Source organism: Balaenoptera acutorostrata, chromosome 2, assembly GCF_949987535.1.
Source record: "Balaenoptera acutorostrata chromosome 2, mBalAcu1.1, whole genome shotgun sequence".
NCBI classification, from domain to species: Eukaryota; Metazoa; Chordata; class Mammalia; order Artiodactyla; family Balaenopteridae; genus Balaenoptera; species Balaenoptera acutorostrata.
Genome location: NC_080065.1, coordinates 61,284,575 through 61,303,556, shown reverse-complemented (window position 1 = coordinate 61,303,556; position 18,982 = coordinate 61,284,575). Strand labels below are relative to the sequence as shown.

General features: G+C 36.3%; 1 protein-coding gene across 8 annotated transcripts in view; it reads right to left on the bottom strand.

The window, feature by feature from the left end:
* The window catches only part of ARHGEF28 (Rho guanine nucleotide exchange factor 28), a 307,464-nt gene that overhangs the window by 98,026 nt on the left and 190,456 nt on the right, over positions 1–18,982 (bottom strand). For 5 of the 8 annotated variants that reach the window (XM_057540604.1, XM_057540598.1, XM_057540597.1 and 2 more), the window contains 6 exons: positions 15,345–15,466; positions 11,423–11,703; positions 6,596–6,803; positions 4,021–4,132; positions 977–1,054; positions 327–369 (listed from right to left, as the gene is read on the bottom strand). In XM_057540604.1, coding sequence (XP_057396587.1) covers positions 327–369; positions 977–1,054; positions 4,021–4,132; positions 6,596–6,803; positions 11,423–11,703; positions 15,345–15,466 — 844 coding nt within the window. The remainder of the gene's footprint in view (positions 1–326; positions 370–976; positions 1,055–4,020; positions 4,133–6,595; positions 6,804–11,422; positions 11,704–15,344; positions 15,467–18,982) is intronic. The other 3 variants (XM_057540601.1, XM_057540603.1, XM_007175930.2) reach the window with 1 other exon arrangement.

Genomic DNA, 18,982 nt, shown 5'->3' with positions numbered 1-18,982 from the left:
AGTGGACAGACCTAGTGAGAACCTGATACCTTTCTAAAGCAGGTGGTCTCACACTGCTTCCCATGGTGCTGTACACTGGAAGTGTTTAGCTTTGAAAATAACCCCAGGCTACTCTGTCCCCAGTCCTGAGACCTGTTCATCTGGGGACTGAAAGGAACAGCTGGCAAACCTACACCCATACAGATCACAAAGGGTACAAAGGATTCAGGCAGGCTCATTAGGCAGAAACCTCTCACAAACTATTGAACAGGTATCAAAAATGATGTGCAAACATTTCCAAAGATGGATCAAGCAGTCCCTCAGGAAATCTGGAAGGGTTAAAATACCTTTTTTCTCTTGGTGGCTCCGGTAAGCTGTAAGCTCTTTGCTCTACAAGACACAGAACAATAAAATGAAAACGAAGGCAGACAAACTAGCAGTCGTGTGTTAGTCTGAAGTGCACACACTCAACCGTACGTTATCATTACACACACCACCAGTTAGAAAATAATGAAAAAAGTCATTTTATATAACTAGGGCATTGCTCTGGATATTTTTATCACTTTCCCTAATTTGGAGAGAATGGGGAGGAGGCCAACACAGGGAAACATTTAATGATTTTGTGAACTAAGTTAGCATCAGCAAGGGGTAGCAAACATTTTCAGAAATACAGAAAATCAGTTCTATGTTTCTGGATATTTCTCACCAGAGCTTCATCCCCTTATTCGTAACACTAATTCCCCAACGTACAGAATCAATAAATATCTTAGCGGCTTTTTAGCAAAGCTTAAAAGAAAAGTCTTGAAGGCCAGCATTAAGGAAGAGTCCATTTTAATGTAGCTGTAATGCCTTTACAGAGCAGGCAGTTCGGAGATGTGCTTTGTGGCTCATGAGAAAGGGAGAGCCCCTCCTCCATTGGACTGGGGTGGCGGGGTAGAAGGGACAGGCTCATGCAAGCAGCGTAGCGCCATCTTGTTTCCCAAACCGGAGTACTTACTACAGGGATGGAGCAGAGACACTGATTTAGACAGTGAGAGAGACTGAAGGAGGGAACGGCCACTGTGGAGCGCACCATCTACAGAGCAGGGACAAATCCTTTACCGTTACAATCCGGAAGAATGAAGAGGCAAAACTAGGTTGCAAAGGGAGATGGGCCAGATATATACAGAGGAAAACTAATGAATACATATCTCCTGAAATGGGGAAATATCAATGTTGAACCCAAGACTATCTTGTAGGTAACAGAAAACCTACTCTGAAGAACTCGAAGACTTTTATTTTATTGCCATTAAATATTCTTCAAATTAAGTCATGGGCAGAAATCATTATCCTTTTTGTATACAGACTGAGGTGTCAGGAGAATAAGCCATATATCCAAAATAATCAAGCTAATAAAGTAACAGAATCGGACTCAGACAACTGGACAAAGTCTAATAGGATTCCATCCATCAGTGCACAATAATTTTCAAAAGTACATTCACTTCACTCCTCAAATTTTTAAATGTAGAGCACTTTTGTCCATCTTGGTGATGCTGCAATTATCATTTCAACATGGAGAATATTCCTTTCTATCTAAATCCATGATGTACCCAAGGGAAATATAGGATTGGATTTTGTTTTATATATAAAAAGCATTAAATAATAAAGTTGCCACCATTGTACTCTTGGCCCCCCCGCAAAAACAACAACAACAACAACAAAAGCATGATAAATGATTGTAAGTAACCCTCTGAAAGTGACAAGAAAGAGAGACCATCACAAATAAGTATAAAAAGGACTGAAAGACTATCCTGTCTCTGTATATCTGTATTATATCAATAGCTCATTTACAGGAATTTTCCACTGAGAAAGGAAGACTTGGACTCTGTTCAAATAGAAAATAATTTTAGAACTATTCAAAACTCATTGAGAGGATTTATAACAACACAAATGTCAATTTACCTCTGATTAAGCAGATTAAACAATGAAACATTAGAATACATCTTTGAAGTAGTCAAGCTTTCACACCTGTGCTTTGATCACACACACACAGTTAAAATTATTTTTTCTTCCTTAAGAGCTAATTTATTCTTCACAGTCTTATGGTTTTGACTGACCTACATGATATCAATCCAAATGTTTACTACCATAGAGGAATATCCATTGGAATTTTTGTACATTTAGTGTGTAGCCTCAACCTAAATTGCCTGTTTGTAATTCTTACCTCCTGGAGAGTGTCAAACTTCATTCAATAGCCCTATTTTTAAACATACTGTTTAAAGACAAGCTTTCATTCACAGAAAAAACAAAGGAATTGATTTCAGCTTTTTATTCTCTCTAATTCAAATGCGAAGATTTAAGGAATGTATTTAAAGCAAAAATACCCTCCCTTATTCATTAAAGAATTCATAAATCAGGGCTCTTTCCCCTTATAAACTATCCATTTTTCTCTCAGTCGTCTGAGATTTCAAACATCAGAACTGTCGGAATTTAATAATCAGAGATACTACAGATATAAACGCAAAGGCACCATTTTGCACACTGCACAGAAGACTTAAAAGTGTTTTCCAAATAGTTACAGTACAAAGTTAATTCACCATCTCTAAGACTATCAGTGAAAAGGTGTCAAAGCTGCCATTAAAAGGAATCCCAACCTAAACTAAGGTTAGGGAGCCCTGGAGATCCTAGAAAGACTTATGGTATTGAAAAAACATCCAGGGCAAATTCAATCCTCTTCTACTCCTGTCCCCTCAAGGTAGTTGTCTTCTTTCTTTCTCTTGGTCCTTTCTCTCCATCTTCCCATTCTAAAAATCAAAACTGACATTTATTATCAGTCCTGTTTTCTCTTTCTCCAAAAAGACATCCCAGACAGAAAAAGGAAAAAAAATGCCTTGTAGCACTTCTTTTGTATTTTATGTATTTTTGTCTGCTACATTCATTCAACAAATATTGATTGAACATCGCCATACATGAGACATTGTTTTAGGATGGCAGGTCCAAGCACAAAGATTATGCTTTCACTGTTGTCCCACGTGGCATAAGGATGCAAAAGAATGGCAATATAACAAAGCAAGAATAAGAAAAAAGGGAAGGAAAAGAAGGAGTAAAATAAATCCTATTTTAAATATTCTATGCTGGGAAATTGAGTATACTTAAGCACATCTCTCACTTTCTGAGTCTTCTAAGGCTCTTCAGGATAATAGACAAAAAAAGGCATTATCTAATACATTGACAAAAAATTTGTTATAATGCTATATATTACAGATTGACATTAATAATTCCAAATATAGCTTTAAATGTAATTATTACGTAACATATGGTACACAGAAAGTGTTAAATAATTACATTCCAGAATTAAGTTGAAAATTGGGGTAGTGGCTAAGAAGGGCTACAAGGGCAGCTCTGAGTTGCCACAATTGTTCTAGTTATTGATCTCAATTCACTTTTGAAAATTCATCAAGCTATATGCTTATAATATGCACCCCTTTCTGTAGGTATACTATATTTCAATTAAAATTTTATTGTATAAAAATTGTATTTCTGATTGCTTACATTGGCCACAAAAAAATGTTTGAGATATATTTACTTGTGTTTCAAGTATGTTCTGTTATTTTAACTTTCTAAAGTCCTTTGTTAAATAAAGAAATGAAGACAATTCCATTTTGCAATGCTTTTGCAACTGTGAGGAATTGGATTATTTCAGCAATTTATATGTAGGACAAAAGTAACTTTTATAATTTCCTTAAATAAAATTCTCTAAAGCCCTCACAATAAAGAACCTAGAATAAATCGTAGTTTACACTGTCCTTGAGGAAAACATTTTATTCAAAAAAAATAAGGCAACAGAGAGGTGTGTACATATCTGTGATTTCATCAAAATCAAATTTATACCTTGTCTGATATCCAATGAGAAAAGGATTTTGCTAAGCTTAGAAAAATCAATAGTGAAAATGAAATTGAAAATACTTGCCTGCTGCTCTTATATACTTTATGCACTTTTACTAACTGAAAATCCACTCTAGAAAAGAATGCTTTCACAGCCAAATGGTAACTAATGCTTACCTTCAGCTGAATTGCACACTGTAAAGTCACGGATCAATCGAGTTTTTCCTAAAGAAATTTTGGGTGATGAGCAGGAATAAGAACGTGAGCGGACTCCAGAAAACAATGATTCCTAAAAGAAATCATAACGAAGTTTAACAAAAATTCTATGGAAGACTTGAAAGTATGTGTTCACCATCAATGTTACTAAATCAGAACCTTTAAAAAAAAGGATTCAACTTGAACATTTCTGAGGTAATCTTATTAATGATTTGTTTCTGTTTGCCTCTCACAACTTTAAAAATGTTATTGTCTTTTTAATGCTTTAGTAAACTTGAGCTTTTGGGAATAGTTTCTATATTTCCTATATACTTTAGGATACAATCATGACATTCCAACCATGTTGGTTAAAAGCGAAAAATCAAGTCACATGACTTTCTCTGCGTATTCAACGAGTTGGACTTTTTTTTTTAACCTGAGTTGTCACTTATTTTTGTTACTTTAAACTGTAGCATTTAAGCAAAATTCCATATTAACTGAGATCTCTATACATAATTATTAGAAGGTAGAGGAACAGTCACCTAAAATGACAAGTTTTTAAAAGTTCCTAACGGCTATTTAAGTTTGTAATGTTAGCTGCAGCCTCCAGGAAAGAATGCATCAGGTCATTACACAAATGCTTCTAGTCAGTGCTCATCTTTCAACAGACCTTCCATCCAGCACTTCCTGGGATTTTGCTTGAATTATCACTTATTTATATATGTTCAACTTTGTTTCTTTTAAATGACCTGCTATTTTTCTCCTGTTTTCCCAATTACCTATTATTTCTATTATTATATTGGCAACATATATGAAAAATGCAAGATGGATAGATAATTTAAAAAATGCTTTTCTTACATGTTCTAGAAAATTTAAATGAATACACAATAGAATGCCACTAAAGCCATTTATGGCACCCAAATCCCATCCAACAGAGGCCTAGTGGCCTTAGGATTGATGCCCACCCCCATCCATTCTTAAGATACCACTTAAGGTTACAGGTGAAAGCAAGTGGTGCAAAATGTGTTACTAAACTTAAGCCATCAGCAACTGTCCTTCACACAAGCACTGTTCTCTTCTTCTCCCTAAGTGAAAGCACATGGTTGCCCTAGGCTTACGTTGAAAGGGAAGTTGAAAACAGAAGCCTGACCCTGCTTCAAAAGGTCTTAAGCCATGGCCCCCTGACTTACTTACTGGGAAAGACCCAGTGGGCCTGGATGTCAGAAAGGCCAACCCGAGTTGTCCTATAACTCTAACAGTGAGTTGGCCACAAAGGGCCCTAGCCAAGTACCACCCTCTGCATTTAAGTCATGCATGGTAATCATTTTTCATAACAGGACTTTGAAAATTATCCAGAATTCTTTGGCAAAAAGTTACACAGGGTAATTACAGAGGCAAGGCAAGACATATTTTATAGGACAGATTTCTTCTTAAAAGTGAACAGCATGGAACTGTTTCACAAAGAATTACTTTTCATTCCAAGTCATGATGAATTTTTCACAGTTCCATTCAAAATGCAAATCTGAGAAGTAGCTACATTAACAACCATACCTATTTCTTATTATCCAGAAATATCACATGACCTTTAGGTTCAGAAGATTATGACAGCTCTACAGGACTCAGAGCTGGGGGAAGACGATTCAGGATCTGGGGTCAGAAGGCCTAGATTTGAGTTCTGACTCTATCACCAAGCTTGGGCAACGTGGACATCTAATCTCTCCAGAACTTCAACTGGTCAAAAATTAAAATAAAAGTACTCCTTATATCCTAGGTGAGTTATGAGAAAATTATACATTTTATATAAAAGCATGTTTTGTATATTGTAGAGAACACTACAAAAATAAAGCATTACCATAACCACCATATGTTTGTGGTATGAGACGTTTGGGCACAGCACACATTGTTTAATAGTAGTAGACTCGATTGAAAAAGAAAACAAGTGGACAACAGAAATCAAAAAGAAAACATAGGTCCAAACAGAAAAGGGCTTTCTCTGCAAGACTGGAAGAGTTTAGTCTTTTAAAAAACCACAACAAAATGAAATTCCAATGCGAAAATGCCAATGACAGAAAAGCTGTCTCCTGTGGAAAAACTGACAGTCTATGGTGTTCCAGATGAGTTCATGCAGCCAGGAACGCTCAACAAATGTCACCTCTGCCTTAGCAATATTATTTACCTTAACACCAGTGCCAAGTAAAATTTTATGCGTGCAAAACAAGTTTGATCATTTAAACTCACTTCATACTACCAGCTTTTCTCCCATTGCTTAAGGGGTGATGGCAGAAATCACAGTATAAAATGGTAAAATTTTCCAAGTATGTGAAAGATTATCTGTATTGGTGGTGATTCATGAAAAGAAATCAGCCATTGTAAGTAAGGACTATACACATTAGAATGGGAGAGAGTAAAAAGACAAGCTCAGGCAGCTCATGGGGTCTTCAAAAAAAAAAAAGTCTACACATGTGACTGTAACATAATTTGTCTTTCAGAGATGGGTGGATTTAGACAACATATTTTTCAGGCTTACGATAAACCAAATTAATACCAATAAGAATACCTTTAGCTGCAGGCTACTTGATAAAGAAAGTGATTCAGTCCTGGAGATATTAAAATCTGGTTCAGTGTTGGTCTCAAAAGAGTCCAATTCATCCCCACTAGGAATGCCAGTTCTCGAGGAACTCTGAGACACTGGAGTGTAGCAAATGCGCGACCGCTCGGAATGCCCCTCTCCTTCACTGTCAGCATCCAGAGCATCAAGGCTGGAACTGGATGGAGAACAAAGTAAACAAACAACTAAATCACCAAGTAAGACAGAGCCATGGGTTTCTTTTTTTTTTTTTTTTTTTTTTGGCTGCGTTGGGTCTTTGTTGCTGCGCGTGGGCTTTCTCTAGTTGCCGTGAGCGGGGGCTACCCTTCCTTGTGGTGTGCGGGCTTCTCACTGCAGTGGCTTCTCTTGTTGTGGAGCACAGGCTCTAGGCGTGCGGGCTTCAGTAGTTGTGACATGCAGGCTCAGTAGTTGTAGCTCACGGGCTCTAGAGCGCAGGCTCAGTAGTTGTGGCGCACAGGCTTAGTTGCTCCATGGCATATGGGATCTTCCCGGACCAGGACTCAAACCCGTGTCCCCTGCACTGGCAGGCGGATTCTTAACCACTGTGCCACCAAGGAAGTCCCGAGCCATGCGTTTCTATTTCTCTGAATTCAGATTTTCTCATTGGCGTCAGCTGCAATGGGCACCCATTTAATATCTAACAAAATTCATGCTTAAGTGATTTTTATTGTTTTTTTTCTCCCCCCAAATAGCCTCTTTTTAAACAAGATTTTATGTTTCCCCAAATGAACATTTCAACCTAGCAAAAGCCATTTCAAGCACTCTAAGAAACAAAAGCTGGTTCAAGTTAGTACTATCCTCAAGATTTTTGCTTTGTAAATATAATTATTACAAGCCCCAAATAGCTACCCTTCAAATATTAAAAACACAGACAAAACAGAGCCACTGAGCTGTCGGGGGTGGGAGGCAGGGGAGGGCCTTTGGGGCAATTTGCACGTGAAAAATACCACGTGGCATTCCCTCTTTCACCCCTGGACAGCACAGGAGGGTGGAGGCACACAAAAGAAAACAAGGAGAGACGTGCAAAGATCTCATCCCAGAGCTGATGTCAAGAAATGGGTCAGCCACAAGTCAAGTGAGGTTCCAAATATGTCACATTCAATTATCATTTTTAGAGATTTTAAAAAATGATTCCCATGAAACTTACATGTCAGAAACAGGTGGTGATTCTGCTTATCTACTGCTTTTCTTTCCTCATTTAACTTTGATAACCATAAAATTAAAAGGCAAGAATTTGACCTTGCACATTCCTGGCTCCTTCCATCCATCTACATTTTAAACCACTCAAACTTTGAGGCCGAGAACTTCCACAGGCATGTTAATGCACAGTGCATTTTTAAATGTATTTTTTCTTTGGTTGTTAACAATTCTGGAGTTAAAATTTTAATAACAACACAATAAACCATCTTGATTTTGAAATACAAAGAACTAGAAACAGACTTCAAATTTGGTTATTTTCCTTAAAAAACCATAGGCTATTTAATGGCCACTGAATCTCAACTTAATAAATTATATGGCATTTGGAACAGAGATCCTACCATATATGTCTCTAATCCAAATACTCAGACTCATCTCTAATCCTTGAGCTATTTCAGGGTCCCTCCTGGGCACCAGCAAACCCAGCAGTAAAGGCCATGATCGTCACCACTGAGGATTTCCAACGTGGGGTTTTCTCCTTGGAGAACTCATTGAGGGCCTCCACCTTGACCTTGAGGAGGAGAGGACAAATTGGAGGTGGACTTCACACTTTAATTCAACTCCTAAAGATGGTGGAGAGCATAAAGTTATTTCTCATAAAAAAACCTAAAGCTTAGTTAAGAAAACCTTTCTGGTAAATGCTGATGCGTTGAGTATTACAGTAATGTAACTACAGATATTTTAAGGTGCTATGTAGGTTCCTTAATTCAGTGATAATCTGAGGGCAGAAAGAGACCCGGGGTGGGAGTGGAGGGGAGATTTGCTGATGTCTTGTGCCTCTGCATTTGTCTTTCAACTTGTGATCGCCATACTAATGAAAATTAGTTCAAATGGTTGGCTGCCTACGAGAATATCGTGTTTTAACACAAGCCTTTCCAGTTATATACAGCATTTCTCCATCACTATGAATACACCCTAGAAGTATTTTATTTTATTCTTTATACTATACTTTAAAACATTCCTTTTTCTATTCATTCAAATTGGGCTACTATTTTCCTTTGTTAAGCTATTAAACTAAGATATTTGGTATCAGTGATAATATTCTTCAGAATTACCTCTAGGTTTCTCATTTTATAACCATTTTTCAAAACCCCATTAGTGGGATATGAAATAGATTCAATAGGTTGTGACCAGAATTTTCTTTTCAAATAGTATAGAATAGAAAAAAGCAGAATACATAAAATAACATGTGGAATGTAACGTTTGTTTAAATTTTATGTGTGTGTGTGAGGGGAAGGTTCATGGTGTTACAAGGATTTCTTTTTAAAACGAAAAAGAAATTATTTTTTTCTTTCAAGAATTTCTTTGTAAGACAAAAAAGGCTTAAAAAATGTAAGTTTTAAAACAAACACGTCTTTTATCACCAAATTTTTGTTACATAATTTTTAAAAATAAATGTTGCATTGCTTATTCTCCCCTCAGTTTTTATTGTGAGCCCCAAAATTTCTCCTTCATGAGAAGTTCCCAGCCTCTGGGAATAAATTCATTTATTAATGAATTGGGTGCATTTCACTTTGGGTTCATTATCAATTGTTCCTTGTCTTCCACCATGACACCCACTGAAGGGAGGGTCCCACGGCCATCCCAGGGCCAAGATGGAGCTTTCTGGGGAACTCAAGTCCCTTCTCCTCACTCCTTTATTTTTCAGAGGAGATGGAATGTACAGGAGATAAAGTCAGAAGGGACCATTTTCTCATAGGACATCATCATCCTCTCCTTATGCCCTCCCCCCACACCTGAGCTATGACATTTTTACAGAGGCTTCAAATTACCTTTACTCAAACTGAACAGTTTTTCTTATATTCAAATCCATCTGCAGCAGTGAGACGTTTAAATGTCCCAGAGAAGACCATGATCAGAAAATACAATTTAGATATCCTGTGAATATTTGCATATGCAGTACAGAGAGCCCATCTGTGGCTTTTCCTCCTTTTCGCTAGAGAAGCTCCTATAAAGAACCTATTCACCTCTTGAGATCTGGGTCACAAACTCAACAGATCTTAAAGATCCTGCCAGAATGCATTAATCACATGGTTCAATCTGTCTTTGCAGAGCTCTGTAGAATCTTGCCTTGACCGTCAGCCTCTTGTCCCAAGCAGATTTGTGGAGAGCCCAAAATGTCCCATCAGTTCAATTTGCAGCCATGACCATGCAAGTATCTTTAAAACCATAATTCACACAATAAAAATCTAGAGAAAATATTTTATTATTTATGCACCGGACATCACTCTTGGTACCGATATCTGTTAAAGTTTTATAACCTCAAGTTATTGTATATCAGTGCAAAGTGGAGCCCAGTGATTGGCACCCAGTGACTGCTGCTTCCCCTCCCTTTCACTCCTTTCTGATCAATTAAGCCTCTGTAGAATATTCATTCAGATAAATATTTATATACACACATATGTGTGTGCATTCTATTTTCATTTTGATTCCTAATTTTATGTGTAAAACTAGACATATAATCAGAGGTCTAAGGCATGAAGAGAAAATAACCTATTTCCTAAGGAAAGTAGAGAGTAGGATATAACGAAATCAGTAAAAATGGGCCTATTCCCTAAAGAAAACAGACAACAGTATGAATGGATAAGAAGTGAATACAAAGGTACAGGGTCACACACACACATACACACACACATATATATAAATATGCACAATCATATCCTATACAATAAAACTATTGTTTTAGTGACATTTTTACACATACAAGAAACAGTGTAAGGTAACTATGTTACAGAGCATAAAAATAAAACAAACACCCATGAGCCCACTCAACTTGAAACGAACACTGGCCACACCATTGTTTTATTCCTTCTCATTCTCTACATTGCCCACTCAATGTAACAACTATCTTAAATTTGGGGGATTTTTATCCTCTTCATTCTCATTTGTGATTTCCTTATTGCTTAAGCACATTATCCATGCCCTATATTAACAGATTGTTTGCTCTTGCAGTTTATAAAAGTGAAATCTAACTGAAGTATTTTGTGGCTCCTTTTTTGTTCCACTTCATGTTTCTAAGTTGCATATGATTATGCATGTAGATGTGGTCGTAGTTAATTCATATTCACTATTGTACGGTATTCCATTGTGTAACTATAGTGTAATTTATCTGTTCATTCCCCACCATTTGGGTTATTTCCTACTGCAATAAATAGTCTTACATATGTCTCTTAAGACACAGAAGTAAAACTGCTGGGTCATAACATATATGCGTATCCAACTTTATAAGGAAATGCCAAAGTATTTTCCAAAGTTATTATACAATTTTCACTCCTATGAACTGTACACAGGAGTTTCTATCGTATGCATTTTCACCAAAATATGGTGTTAACACTTTAAAATTTTTGCTTATCTAGTAAGTATTAAATGGTATCTCATGGTTTTCCTCTATTATATTTTTGTGACTTTTCTTATGTATCTTACTTTCAAGTCGAGTAATATAAGAACCTAAAAGGGGGCAAATTTTGATGTAGAAATAAAAATGGTGGGGACAATAACAATAAGAAAATAGAATTTTCTAAGTCCTGCTACAAGGTTCTTTGATTTTCTACATTTTCCCTCTAGAATGCAGTACCTTACCTTCTTTTCTTTAGATGACTTTGTTCCTTTTCAAATCCACGAAGACCAAAAGAAAGATTCAAACTGGAAGCATATGAACTAGATGGTGACATGAAAGACGGTTGGGCTTCGGTGTGTGATGTGACTTCTGTGTTCTCATTTGGTGGGTACATGCCAGCGCTGGTTTCAGTAGGAAGGATGGGCTTGCTGCTCTGAGGCCCCAGAGTAGAACCCATGGATTCAAGGCAAGTGTTTTCAGTGATTCCCTCTATATTAATATAGTTAATATCCAAATCACCAACCTGGTAGTTGAAAGAAAAATATTTGCTGAGCAAAGAATAAAGTTTTCACAATTTAAAAACCTTCCAACTTATTTATCCTTTTTTGTTTGTTCTTGTTTTTGTTTTGCTTTATGTAAGCAGAGAATTCTTACATGATATATTTTTGTTCACATGGTTGCTATCCCATAATTCACAAAAGGAAGAAGACTGAGCATTTTATAAACTTTATTACAAAACCAGAAACTGACTATGCTTTTAACATTTTATGAACCACTGAATCAAAAGAGGGGAAATGTTTTAAATACCTGAGAGAAAAACTAAAGAGTAGGCATTTTAGCTTATAAAATAGTTTATAGGAATCTGGGTAACCAAGTTAGTGGTGGTCACGTAAATCTGAGTCTCCCAAACAAAAAGAAAACCAAATAAAGCTACATAAGACATATGGATTTAGCATAACTAGAAGACAGATAATGCCCCAAACTTTAAATTACCTGTAAATAATAAACATCAAATCTCAGCAAGAAACCTGTCATATACTTGCCATAAGCCTTTGCATAGAGTAAGGGCAGTCTGGAAAAATCTGCATGGTAGAGAGAACAGGGAGCTAGTGGAGGGCCTAAGACTGATCTAAAATCATCACCAGGAAGAGAAAGTACAGCTTCCTCTGGACAGTGTGAAAAAAAAAGTCCCGGTTGATCAAAGCGCTTGCTCTAAGGAAGGGGCTTAAAAGTACTGGTGATCTGAGGTGGTGGTCATCAAAAGGCATCACTTCTGGGGGAGAAGACAGTAAAAACGAAGAGAGTAACACCATTTAGAAATAAGACAGTGAAGAGGAAAAGAAGCAAAGGGGGAAATGTAGGGCCCGAAATCAACCACCATCATAATAATAATTTACTAAGGCAAAAACAATCAAGGAATGCTAGTGAGTGAGAGTCAAATCAGTAACTGGATATGTACAAAGACTCAAACTATCTCCCCACAAGATACGCAATAATTTTTTAAAAAAATAGTAATTTTACTGAAAAGAAACTTGGTAGATCAAAGATATCACCAGTAATGGGACAAATCATTATCATGTGTCTCCTGATACAATGCACTGAGAAGAACATGACATCACCTCTGTAATATTCCTGCCAATCACACATAACCTGAATCTAATCATGAGGAAATATAAGTCAAACCAAAATTAAAGGACAGTATAGCAAAAACCAAAACAAGCAAACAAACAATAACCTGGTCTGTATTCTTCAAAATTATCAATGTCATAAAAGACAAAGACTAAGGAACTGTCCCAGATTAAAGGAGACTAAAGAGACACAACAACTAAATGCAAGACATGTTATTGAATTTTCTTTTGCTACAAGGAACATTATTGGGACAATTGACTAAAATTGAATAAGGTCTGTAGACAGCTGATAATACTGTGTCAATGATGATTTCCTGATTTTGGTAACCATATGTGCTTAAGTAAGAGAATATCCATGCTTTTAGGAAAATACACCATAAAAGATTGAGGGGTAACGGGGCACCATATTTTCAATTTACTCCTAAATGTTTACTATTTATATACATATCATACGCATTTGCATGTACATATACACAACACATACTCAGAATAATAAAGTAAATATGGTAAAATTTGGAGATTTTTTTGATAAAGGGTATACAAGGATTCTTTGTACTGAATTATGCAGGCTTGAAATGATGTCCAAATTAATTTTTTTTCAAAGTAGTTTACATGAGAGAGTAATTTTCAAAGTAGTTTTTGTCAGGTGAGTTTCCTCATCAGATAGGCTGATAACCTTGAAAATTTATGAGAAACAGCATTGTAAACAAGCTAGCAATCTTTTTAGCTTCTGTGCCAGGTTGAAGGAGATGAAGAAAATTAGATAAAATTCTTTCCAGATATTGCTAGAAATTATTTTTGATATGCAGATTTTGGACTCCTTATTTTGTCCTTGCTATTCAAATGGACACAGGAACAGTAAAAGCAATGATGTAACTATACTACACCGATAATAGTGAACTTTGTGATTTGTATCCAGATTTTGAGTTTTGTTTCCACGGCACAAATTCAGCAATCCTCTTCCTCATTTCAGTTTATCAATCAGGCTGTTCGTATTCTCTTTAAATGTATGATTCACATTATTAAAGCAACACTTCTCTCACTCAAAGTCTTTCCAAACAGAAATTGTATCCTAACTTCATCTTTGGTTTGGGAAGTTTTGCATTTTTAATGTATCTTAGAACATATAAAGACACAGTTTGCCTCCACATAATGTCCAGTCAAGTATAATTTTAGCTACTTGAAGTAAATGGAAGTACTGCAGTATTCACTGAGGCTCAGAACAACAACAACAAAATATATATATATATATATAAGGACTCAAATGTATTTCATTTAAACGCTGAGAAAATATGGCAACAGAATAAAACCATTAAAATCAGAATGTGGCTAGAGCACAGTAAGTCCAATTACCTTGTATCTTCAAAGACTGTCCCCAGAAATCCCACTTTGTCCTAAACTCTGTGTCTCACCTAGATTTCTATAACTAGGGCTGACAATCAGCTGCTTTATACCAAAAAAACTATACCAGTTATTTACAGCTGATGTCCATTCTGATTTATTGGTTCTTCTGTCGTTTTGAATATCATTCCAATCTATGCCATTTATACTATGCATTTAATGTAACAATGTTTCATAATCCAAAGGAAAAAGCAAAGACATTCAGCCAATGGGCTGAAATTGAGACCTACTAGACAGGAAAAAAAGTTTATATCAGAGAAAACATTGGTAAGTAATAGGGTTCAATATATGCATACTAACAATAACAATAACAAAGAGTAAAATAGATTATTGCTCAATGAACATCTATATAGTGTTTCTTATGTAGGGATTAGGTTTTAAAGCCAGGGGGTATAGCAGAAATTGTGTGCTGTCAGAATTACTCTTGAAAATCCCTTAAGTCTCTCATAAATTAGGGCATGCAGAAATTTTCAGATCTATAACTATACTTTAATTTTTATAAATATTAAAATTTGAGGATCACCGAGCTAGAGAAAAGATCAAAGAATAAATCCATATGTAGATGCACATTCAAACCATCTGCCTGTATGAGTTTTAACTCACAGATCTCTATCAGGGAATGGGTGGAGAATTCTAAAGGGTTCCAGCTTCCCTACAACATGACACCATTCTGTTTTAATATTAAAGCTCTATAACCTAAGTACACGTTAACAGGTATGTTGTGAGGATTAAGCAAGTAATTTATGTGACAGCTTCACATGGGGCTGGCATCAAGCTCTGGCTCTTAGTGTTTGCTGGATTTGAATATGAATACTGCTTAATCAGGTCAGAGAAGAAATTGGCCTCCCAAATGTCATTTCCAGTTTTGGCCTCATGGATGAGCCCTCACACTCTTCTCCTTGAACGGTGTCCTAAGACTCCTCCCACAGTGCTTCTCGGTGGGAGCTACGGTGTGCTGTGTTCTCAAGGAAGGACCTACGTTAAATGCTCATATGGCGAGATTTCACAGCAACATCACCTGGGCTGCACTTAGGCGGAAATTTTCAGAGGAACACAGCAATGCGGAATGTATTTCTCACATGCTCAGCTTTTGAAAAGAGGGCAGATCCCCCTAGTAACATCACTCACACGTTACCTGATCTATCACCATGCAGTTAGCATAGACTTCATCACCGCCATTCAGCATGTCAGAAAGCCGGCCGGCAGCAAGGAACGTTGGGGGATGCTTGGATTTTTTGAGGACATCAAAGGAACGATCTAGAGGAAAAATGAAAACAGGACAAATAAAGTAGAAGGAATTTATTTTACAGTTAAGCTTTACCTTCTTAATCAAACCACAAGAAAAAAATCAAGATGGCATTTTGCTGTCTTCACATATTAAGATCAACACTGCAAATGAATAGTTCTAGATAAACAAATATGTGCCCATTTCAAGCAGTATTTTTCCAATCATGAGAGATTCGCATAAAAATCAATTAGGTTTTTAGCCTTCAATTCCTAACACTAAACTAAAACTCGTTTCACTTAATAATGTGGAAGCATTAGTGATCATACTGTGAGCCTCGGATTCCATTGAAGTGTTCAGACTCCAGACCCTTTACTCAAGGACCCAAGATAGATAGGACACAGTCTAGCAGTTCATTGCCTGCTGAATACGCATAATCTCATTCAGAAAGAGTTTTGCTTCTATTTTAACTACAGAAATGTTTTTGCTTGCTTCCCATGTTCTCAGGTTTGTTCCAAACAGATGAAGTTGCTCAAAGTTGAGTCCCAGAGAGTTGTTATTGTATTTGTGGGGAACATAAAGTTAAAGGTAATAAAACACAGTCGAGCCAGAATGCCTCATTTCTTGTGACTATGGCTAACTTACTTGATCTCCAAATACCTTTACAGAGTTTCCTCATCCGTAAAAGCAGATAATTATTATGCTTTCTTCATAGTGCAGTTATAAGGATTAAATGAGTTCAGATATGCAAAGCACTTAACACATGCCTAGCACTTAGCAACTGCTCGATAAATATTGTCACTATTATATTTTATGTTTTGTTATTATTAATGGTGATTTTACCATTTGCAGTGTGACGTACAAGGTTATTAATACTAATCATAGTATATTATACTAATAAGAGATTCTTAATATCTGTAAATGACTTTACTAGGGTAGATTGAAAGTTATGTCCATAGCAAATGTCACCCTCACTGACATTCCAGTACGTTTTCTTGAGTAGGTACAAAAGGGATAGTGTTACGTCTATTCCATCAGAAATGGCACTAATCCTACCACCTGTCTTATTTATGTCATGGCTTAAAATCCAGGTAAGCCTGTGGGAATGAGTCAAGAAATGGAAAAACATTAATAACTGTTGCGCTAATGTAACAGGAGTAAAAAACTCTATTCTTTCCTGGAAAGTCCTAGATGACATTACAAAATTTACATACAAATATGTATGAGCCAAATGGCCCAGGCCACAGATTCTACATCTAAGTATGCCTCTTCCCCACAGAACAGTCAAGTGAGATTTAATTAAGCTTCTTGAGGAAATATACAATGTAAAAGGAAAACACTGTTTATAGTGTCTCGTTTTATCAATTTAGTTAAATAGCTAGCAATATAACATACAAAGCCCATAAATACTTCATAAGTATAATTTTTATGATCAATTACTATTCATTCTAATTACAAAAAACAAAAGCATGTTCTAAAAGGTATAAATCAAGAATCTGACAAACCCAATGCGTTCTGAAGAAAATACTTGCTCATTTATCATTTTCCAGAATGTTTGAAAAACAATCATAAATAACTCAACATGGCCCTCTGAACTTTAATTAATCCAGCTTAACTGCTCTACAACATCTTAAGTTCACAGACTATAAAACAGCTGGCTTGGAAGGCTGGTTGTGCCCCTTTTTAACCATTTTGATCATGGCTAAATTAAGACTTCATTGATAACTAGACGATCTTAAGAACTAACAATATACTCAACAAAACAATTGCAAACATTTGATGGATTTTGTTTTAAGAACATAGAACCAAATGAAATATTACCCCAAATTTTCTGGCACCAGTGAATGCATTGGCCAGTTACCCAATATCCAAGTTCTTAATTACCAAGAGAGCAAGTTCTGTATTCAAAACTGACCCTCATGTCTCAAGGATGAGCAGGACCAGGAACTACTTCTTTTTTCACATACACAGGTAAAAGTCACTCGGATTCAACTTTTTCTTCCACAAACAAATCTACCTAGCCCAATATAGCAGATCAGAATCTATAAGGAGATCATACACAAGCAGTTAAATAAACTTAAAGATGGTAGAGTTACTTGGACCAAGTTGGGGTCTAATTTGTTTTCTGCATGATTAATTTGATCAGTGTTTTAGAAAATGATGGAATTTTTTTCCAAAGACAGATCCATAATCTCTTATCTGTGATTTTGAAATCTAGAAATCTCTGAAAATCGAAACTTTTTTCTTAAGTTTGGTTCAAAAATATATTTGGTGGTCTGACCTGAACTCACATGGGGCCCTGTAGAATCTCTATTTACCCCACTTGGTATGAACATTCATACATTTTGTTGCAGAAATACTACCATGCTAGATGATGGCACTGCCCTAGTGTATACTATGCAAGTCATATCATATATAAGCACTATGCCAATAAGATCTGAAAATTCTGAATTCCAAAACAAATATGGTCCCAAGAGTTTCAAAGAAGAGACTGTAGATCTCTATAGAATTAACCATAGCAGATATTTGACCAGTATTTCCCAAGATTTTGTTATTCCTCTACCAAATTCAGTTTTGCCATATCTATAGATCACCTCTATATTATATTCTCTAGTAGTTGTTTTTAGATTGACTCACCATTTTCCTTTGAAAAAAATTAATTTTCATAGAAATACCTTATTCTCACTGTAAACAGAAAGCCAGTATTTCCTGTCAAAAGCGGAAGGGAATTATACATTCTAAAACAAGGGAACACAAAACAATGAAACTACATTCTGACGAAACACAGTTGCCTCTCAAAGCTGAGAGTCTACAGGGCTTGTTCTCTGTCATAAAGGGAGAGTCTGAAGGATTTGAGAGGTGTTAAAGAGGCAATGGTGCCAACTGACTTCCTCCTTGAATCAGAAGGTCAAAAGAAAATGGAAAAGGAAATACCTGCCTTACTATGTGACTCAATGTCATCTAGTGTTAGGCTGGGACACCATCTCCAAGATCAACAATGCCCAGAAGAATTTACCCTACACTTTGGACCACTTGCCTAGACCCTGTCCTCATCCTGTTACTTAGGTAATGACAGTAAGTCTCGTTGGGGGAGGACACAACTGTACAAAATCTTAAGATAGTAGTGAGAAGGGAAAATCTTCCTCCTCTCTAGATCTGTCATCCAAAACCTGCCGTGTAGATTTTCTGAGTCGCTCATTACAATGACTTGTAAAACTGGCCCCAAAATCTTGTGCAGTATAACTCTCTGGAGCATCCATAGCTTCCACTTGCCAAAAGGTACCGAAAAATAATAGGATCTAAAAGTGAACACAGACTAGCAACCAAAAGATGACACAGACTTACTAGACTTCCACTCCTTTATTAACTTCAACACTAGTCACTGCAAATAACGGGCTTCAAACCAGCAGAATAAGATTTATTGTGGAAAGAAAATAAGTCTTAAAAAGTACCTTCAAATAAACATCAGCTATGTAAATTAAAGTGGTTAACGCTCCACTGTGCTTCAGCCCAGAGAAAAAGCACAATGGTTTCATTAAAAAAAATAA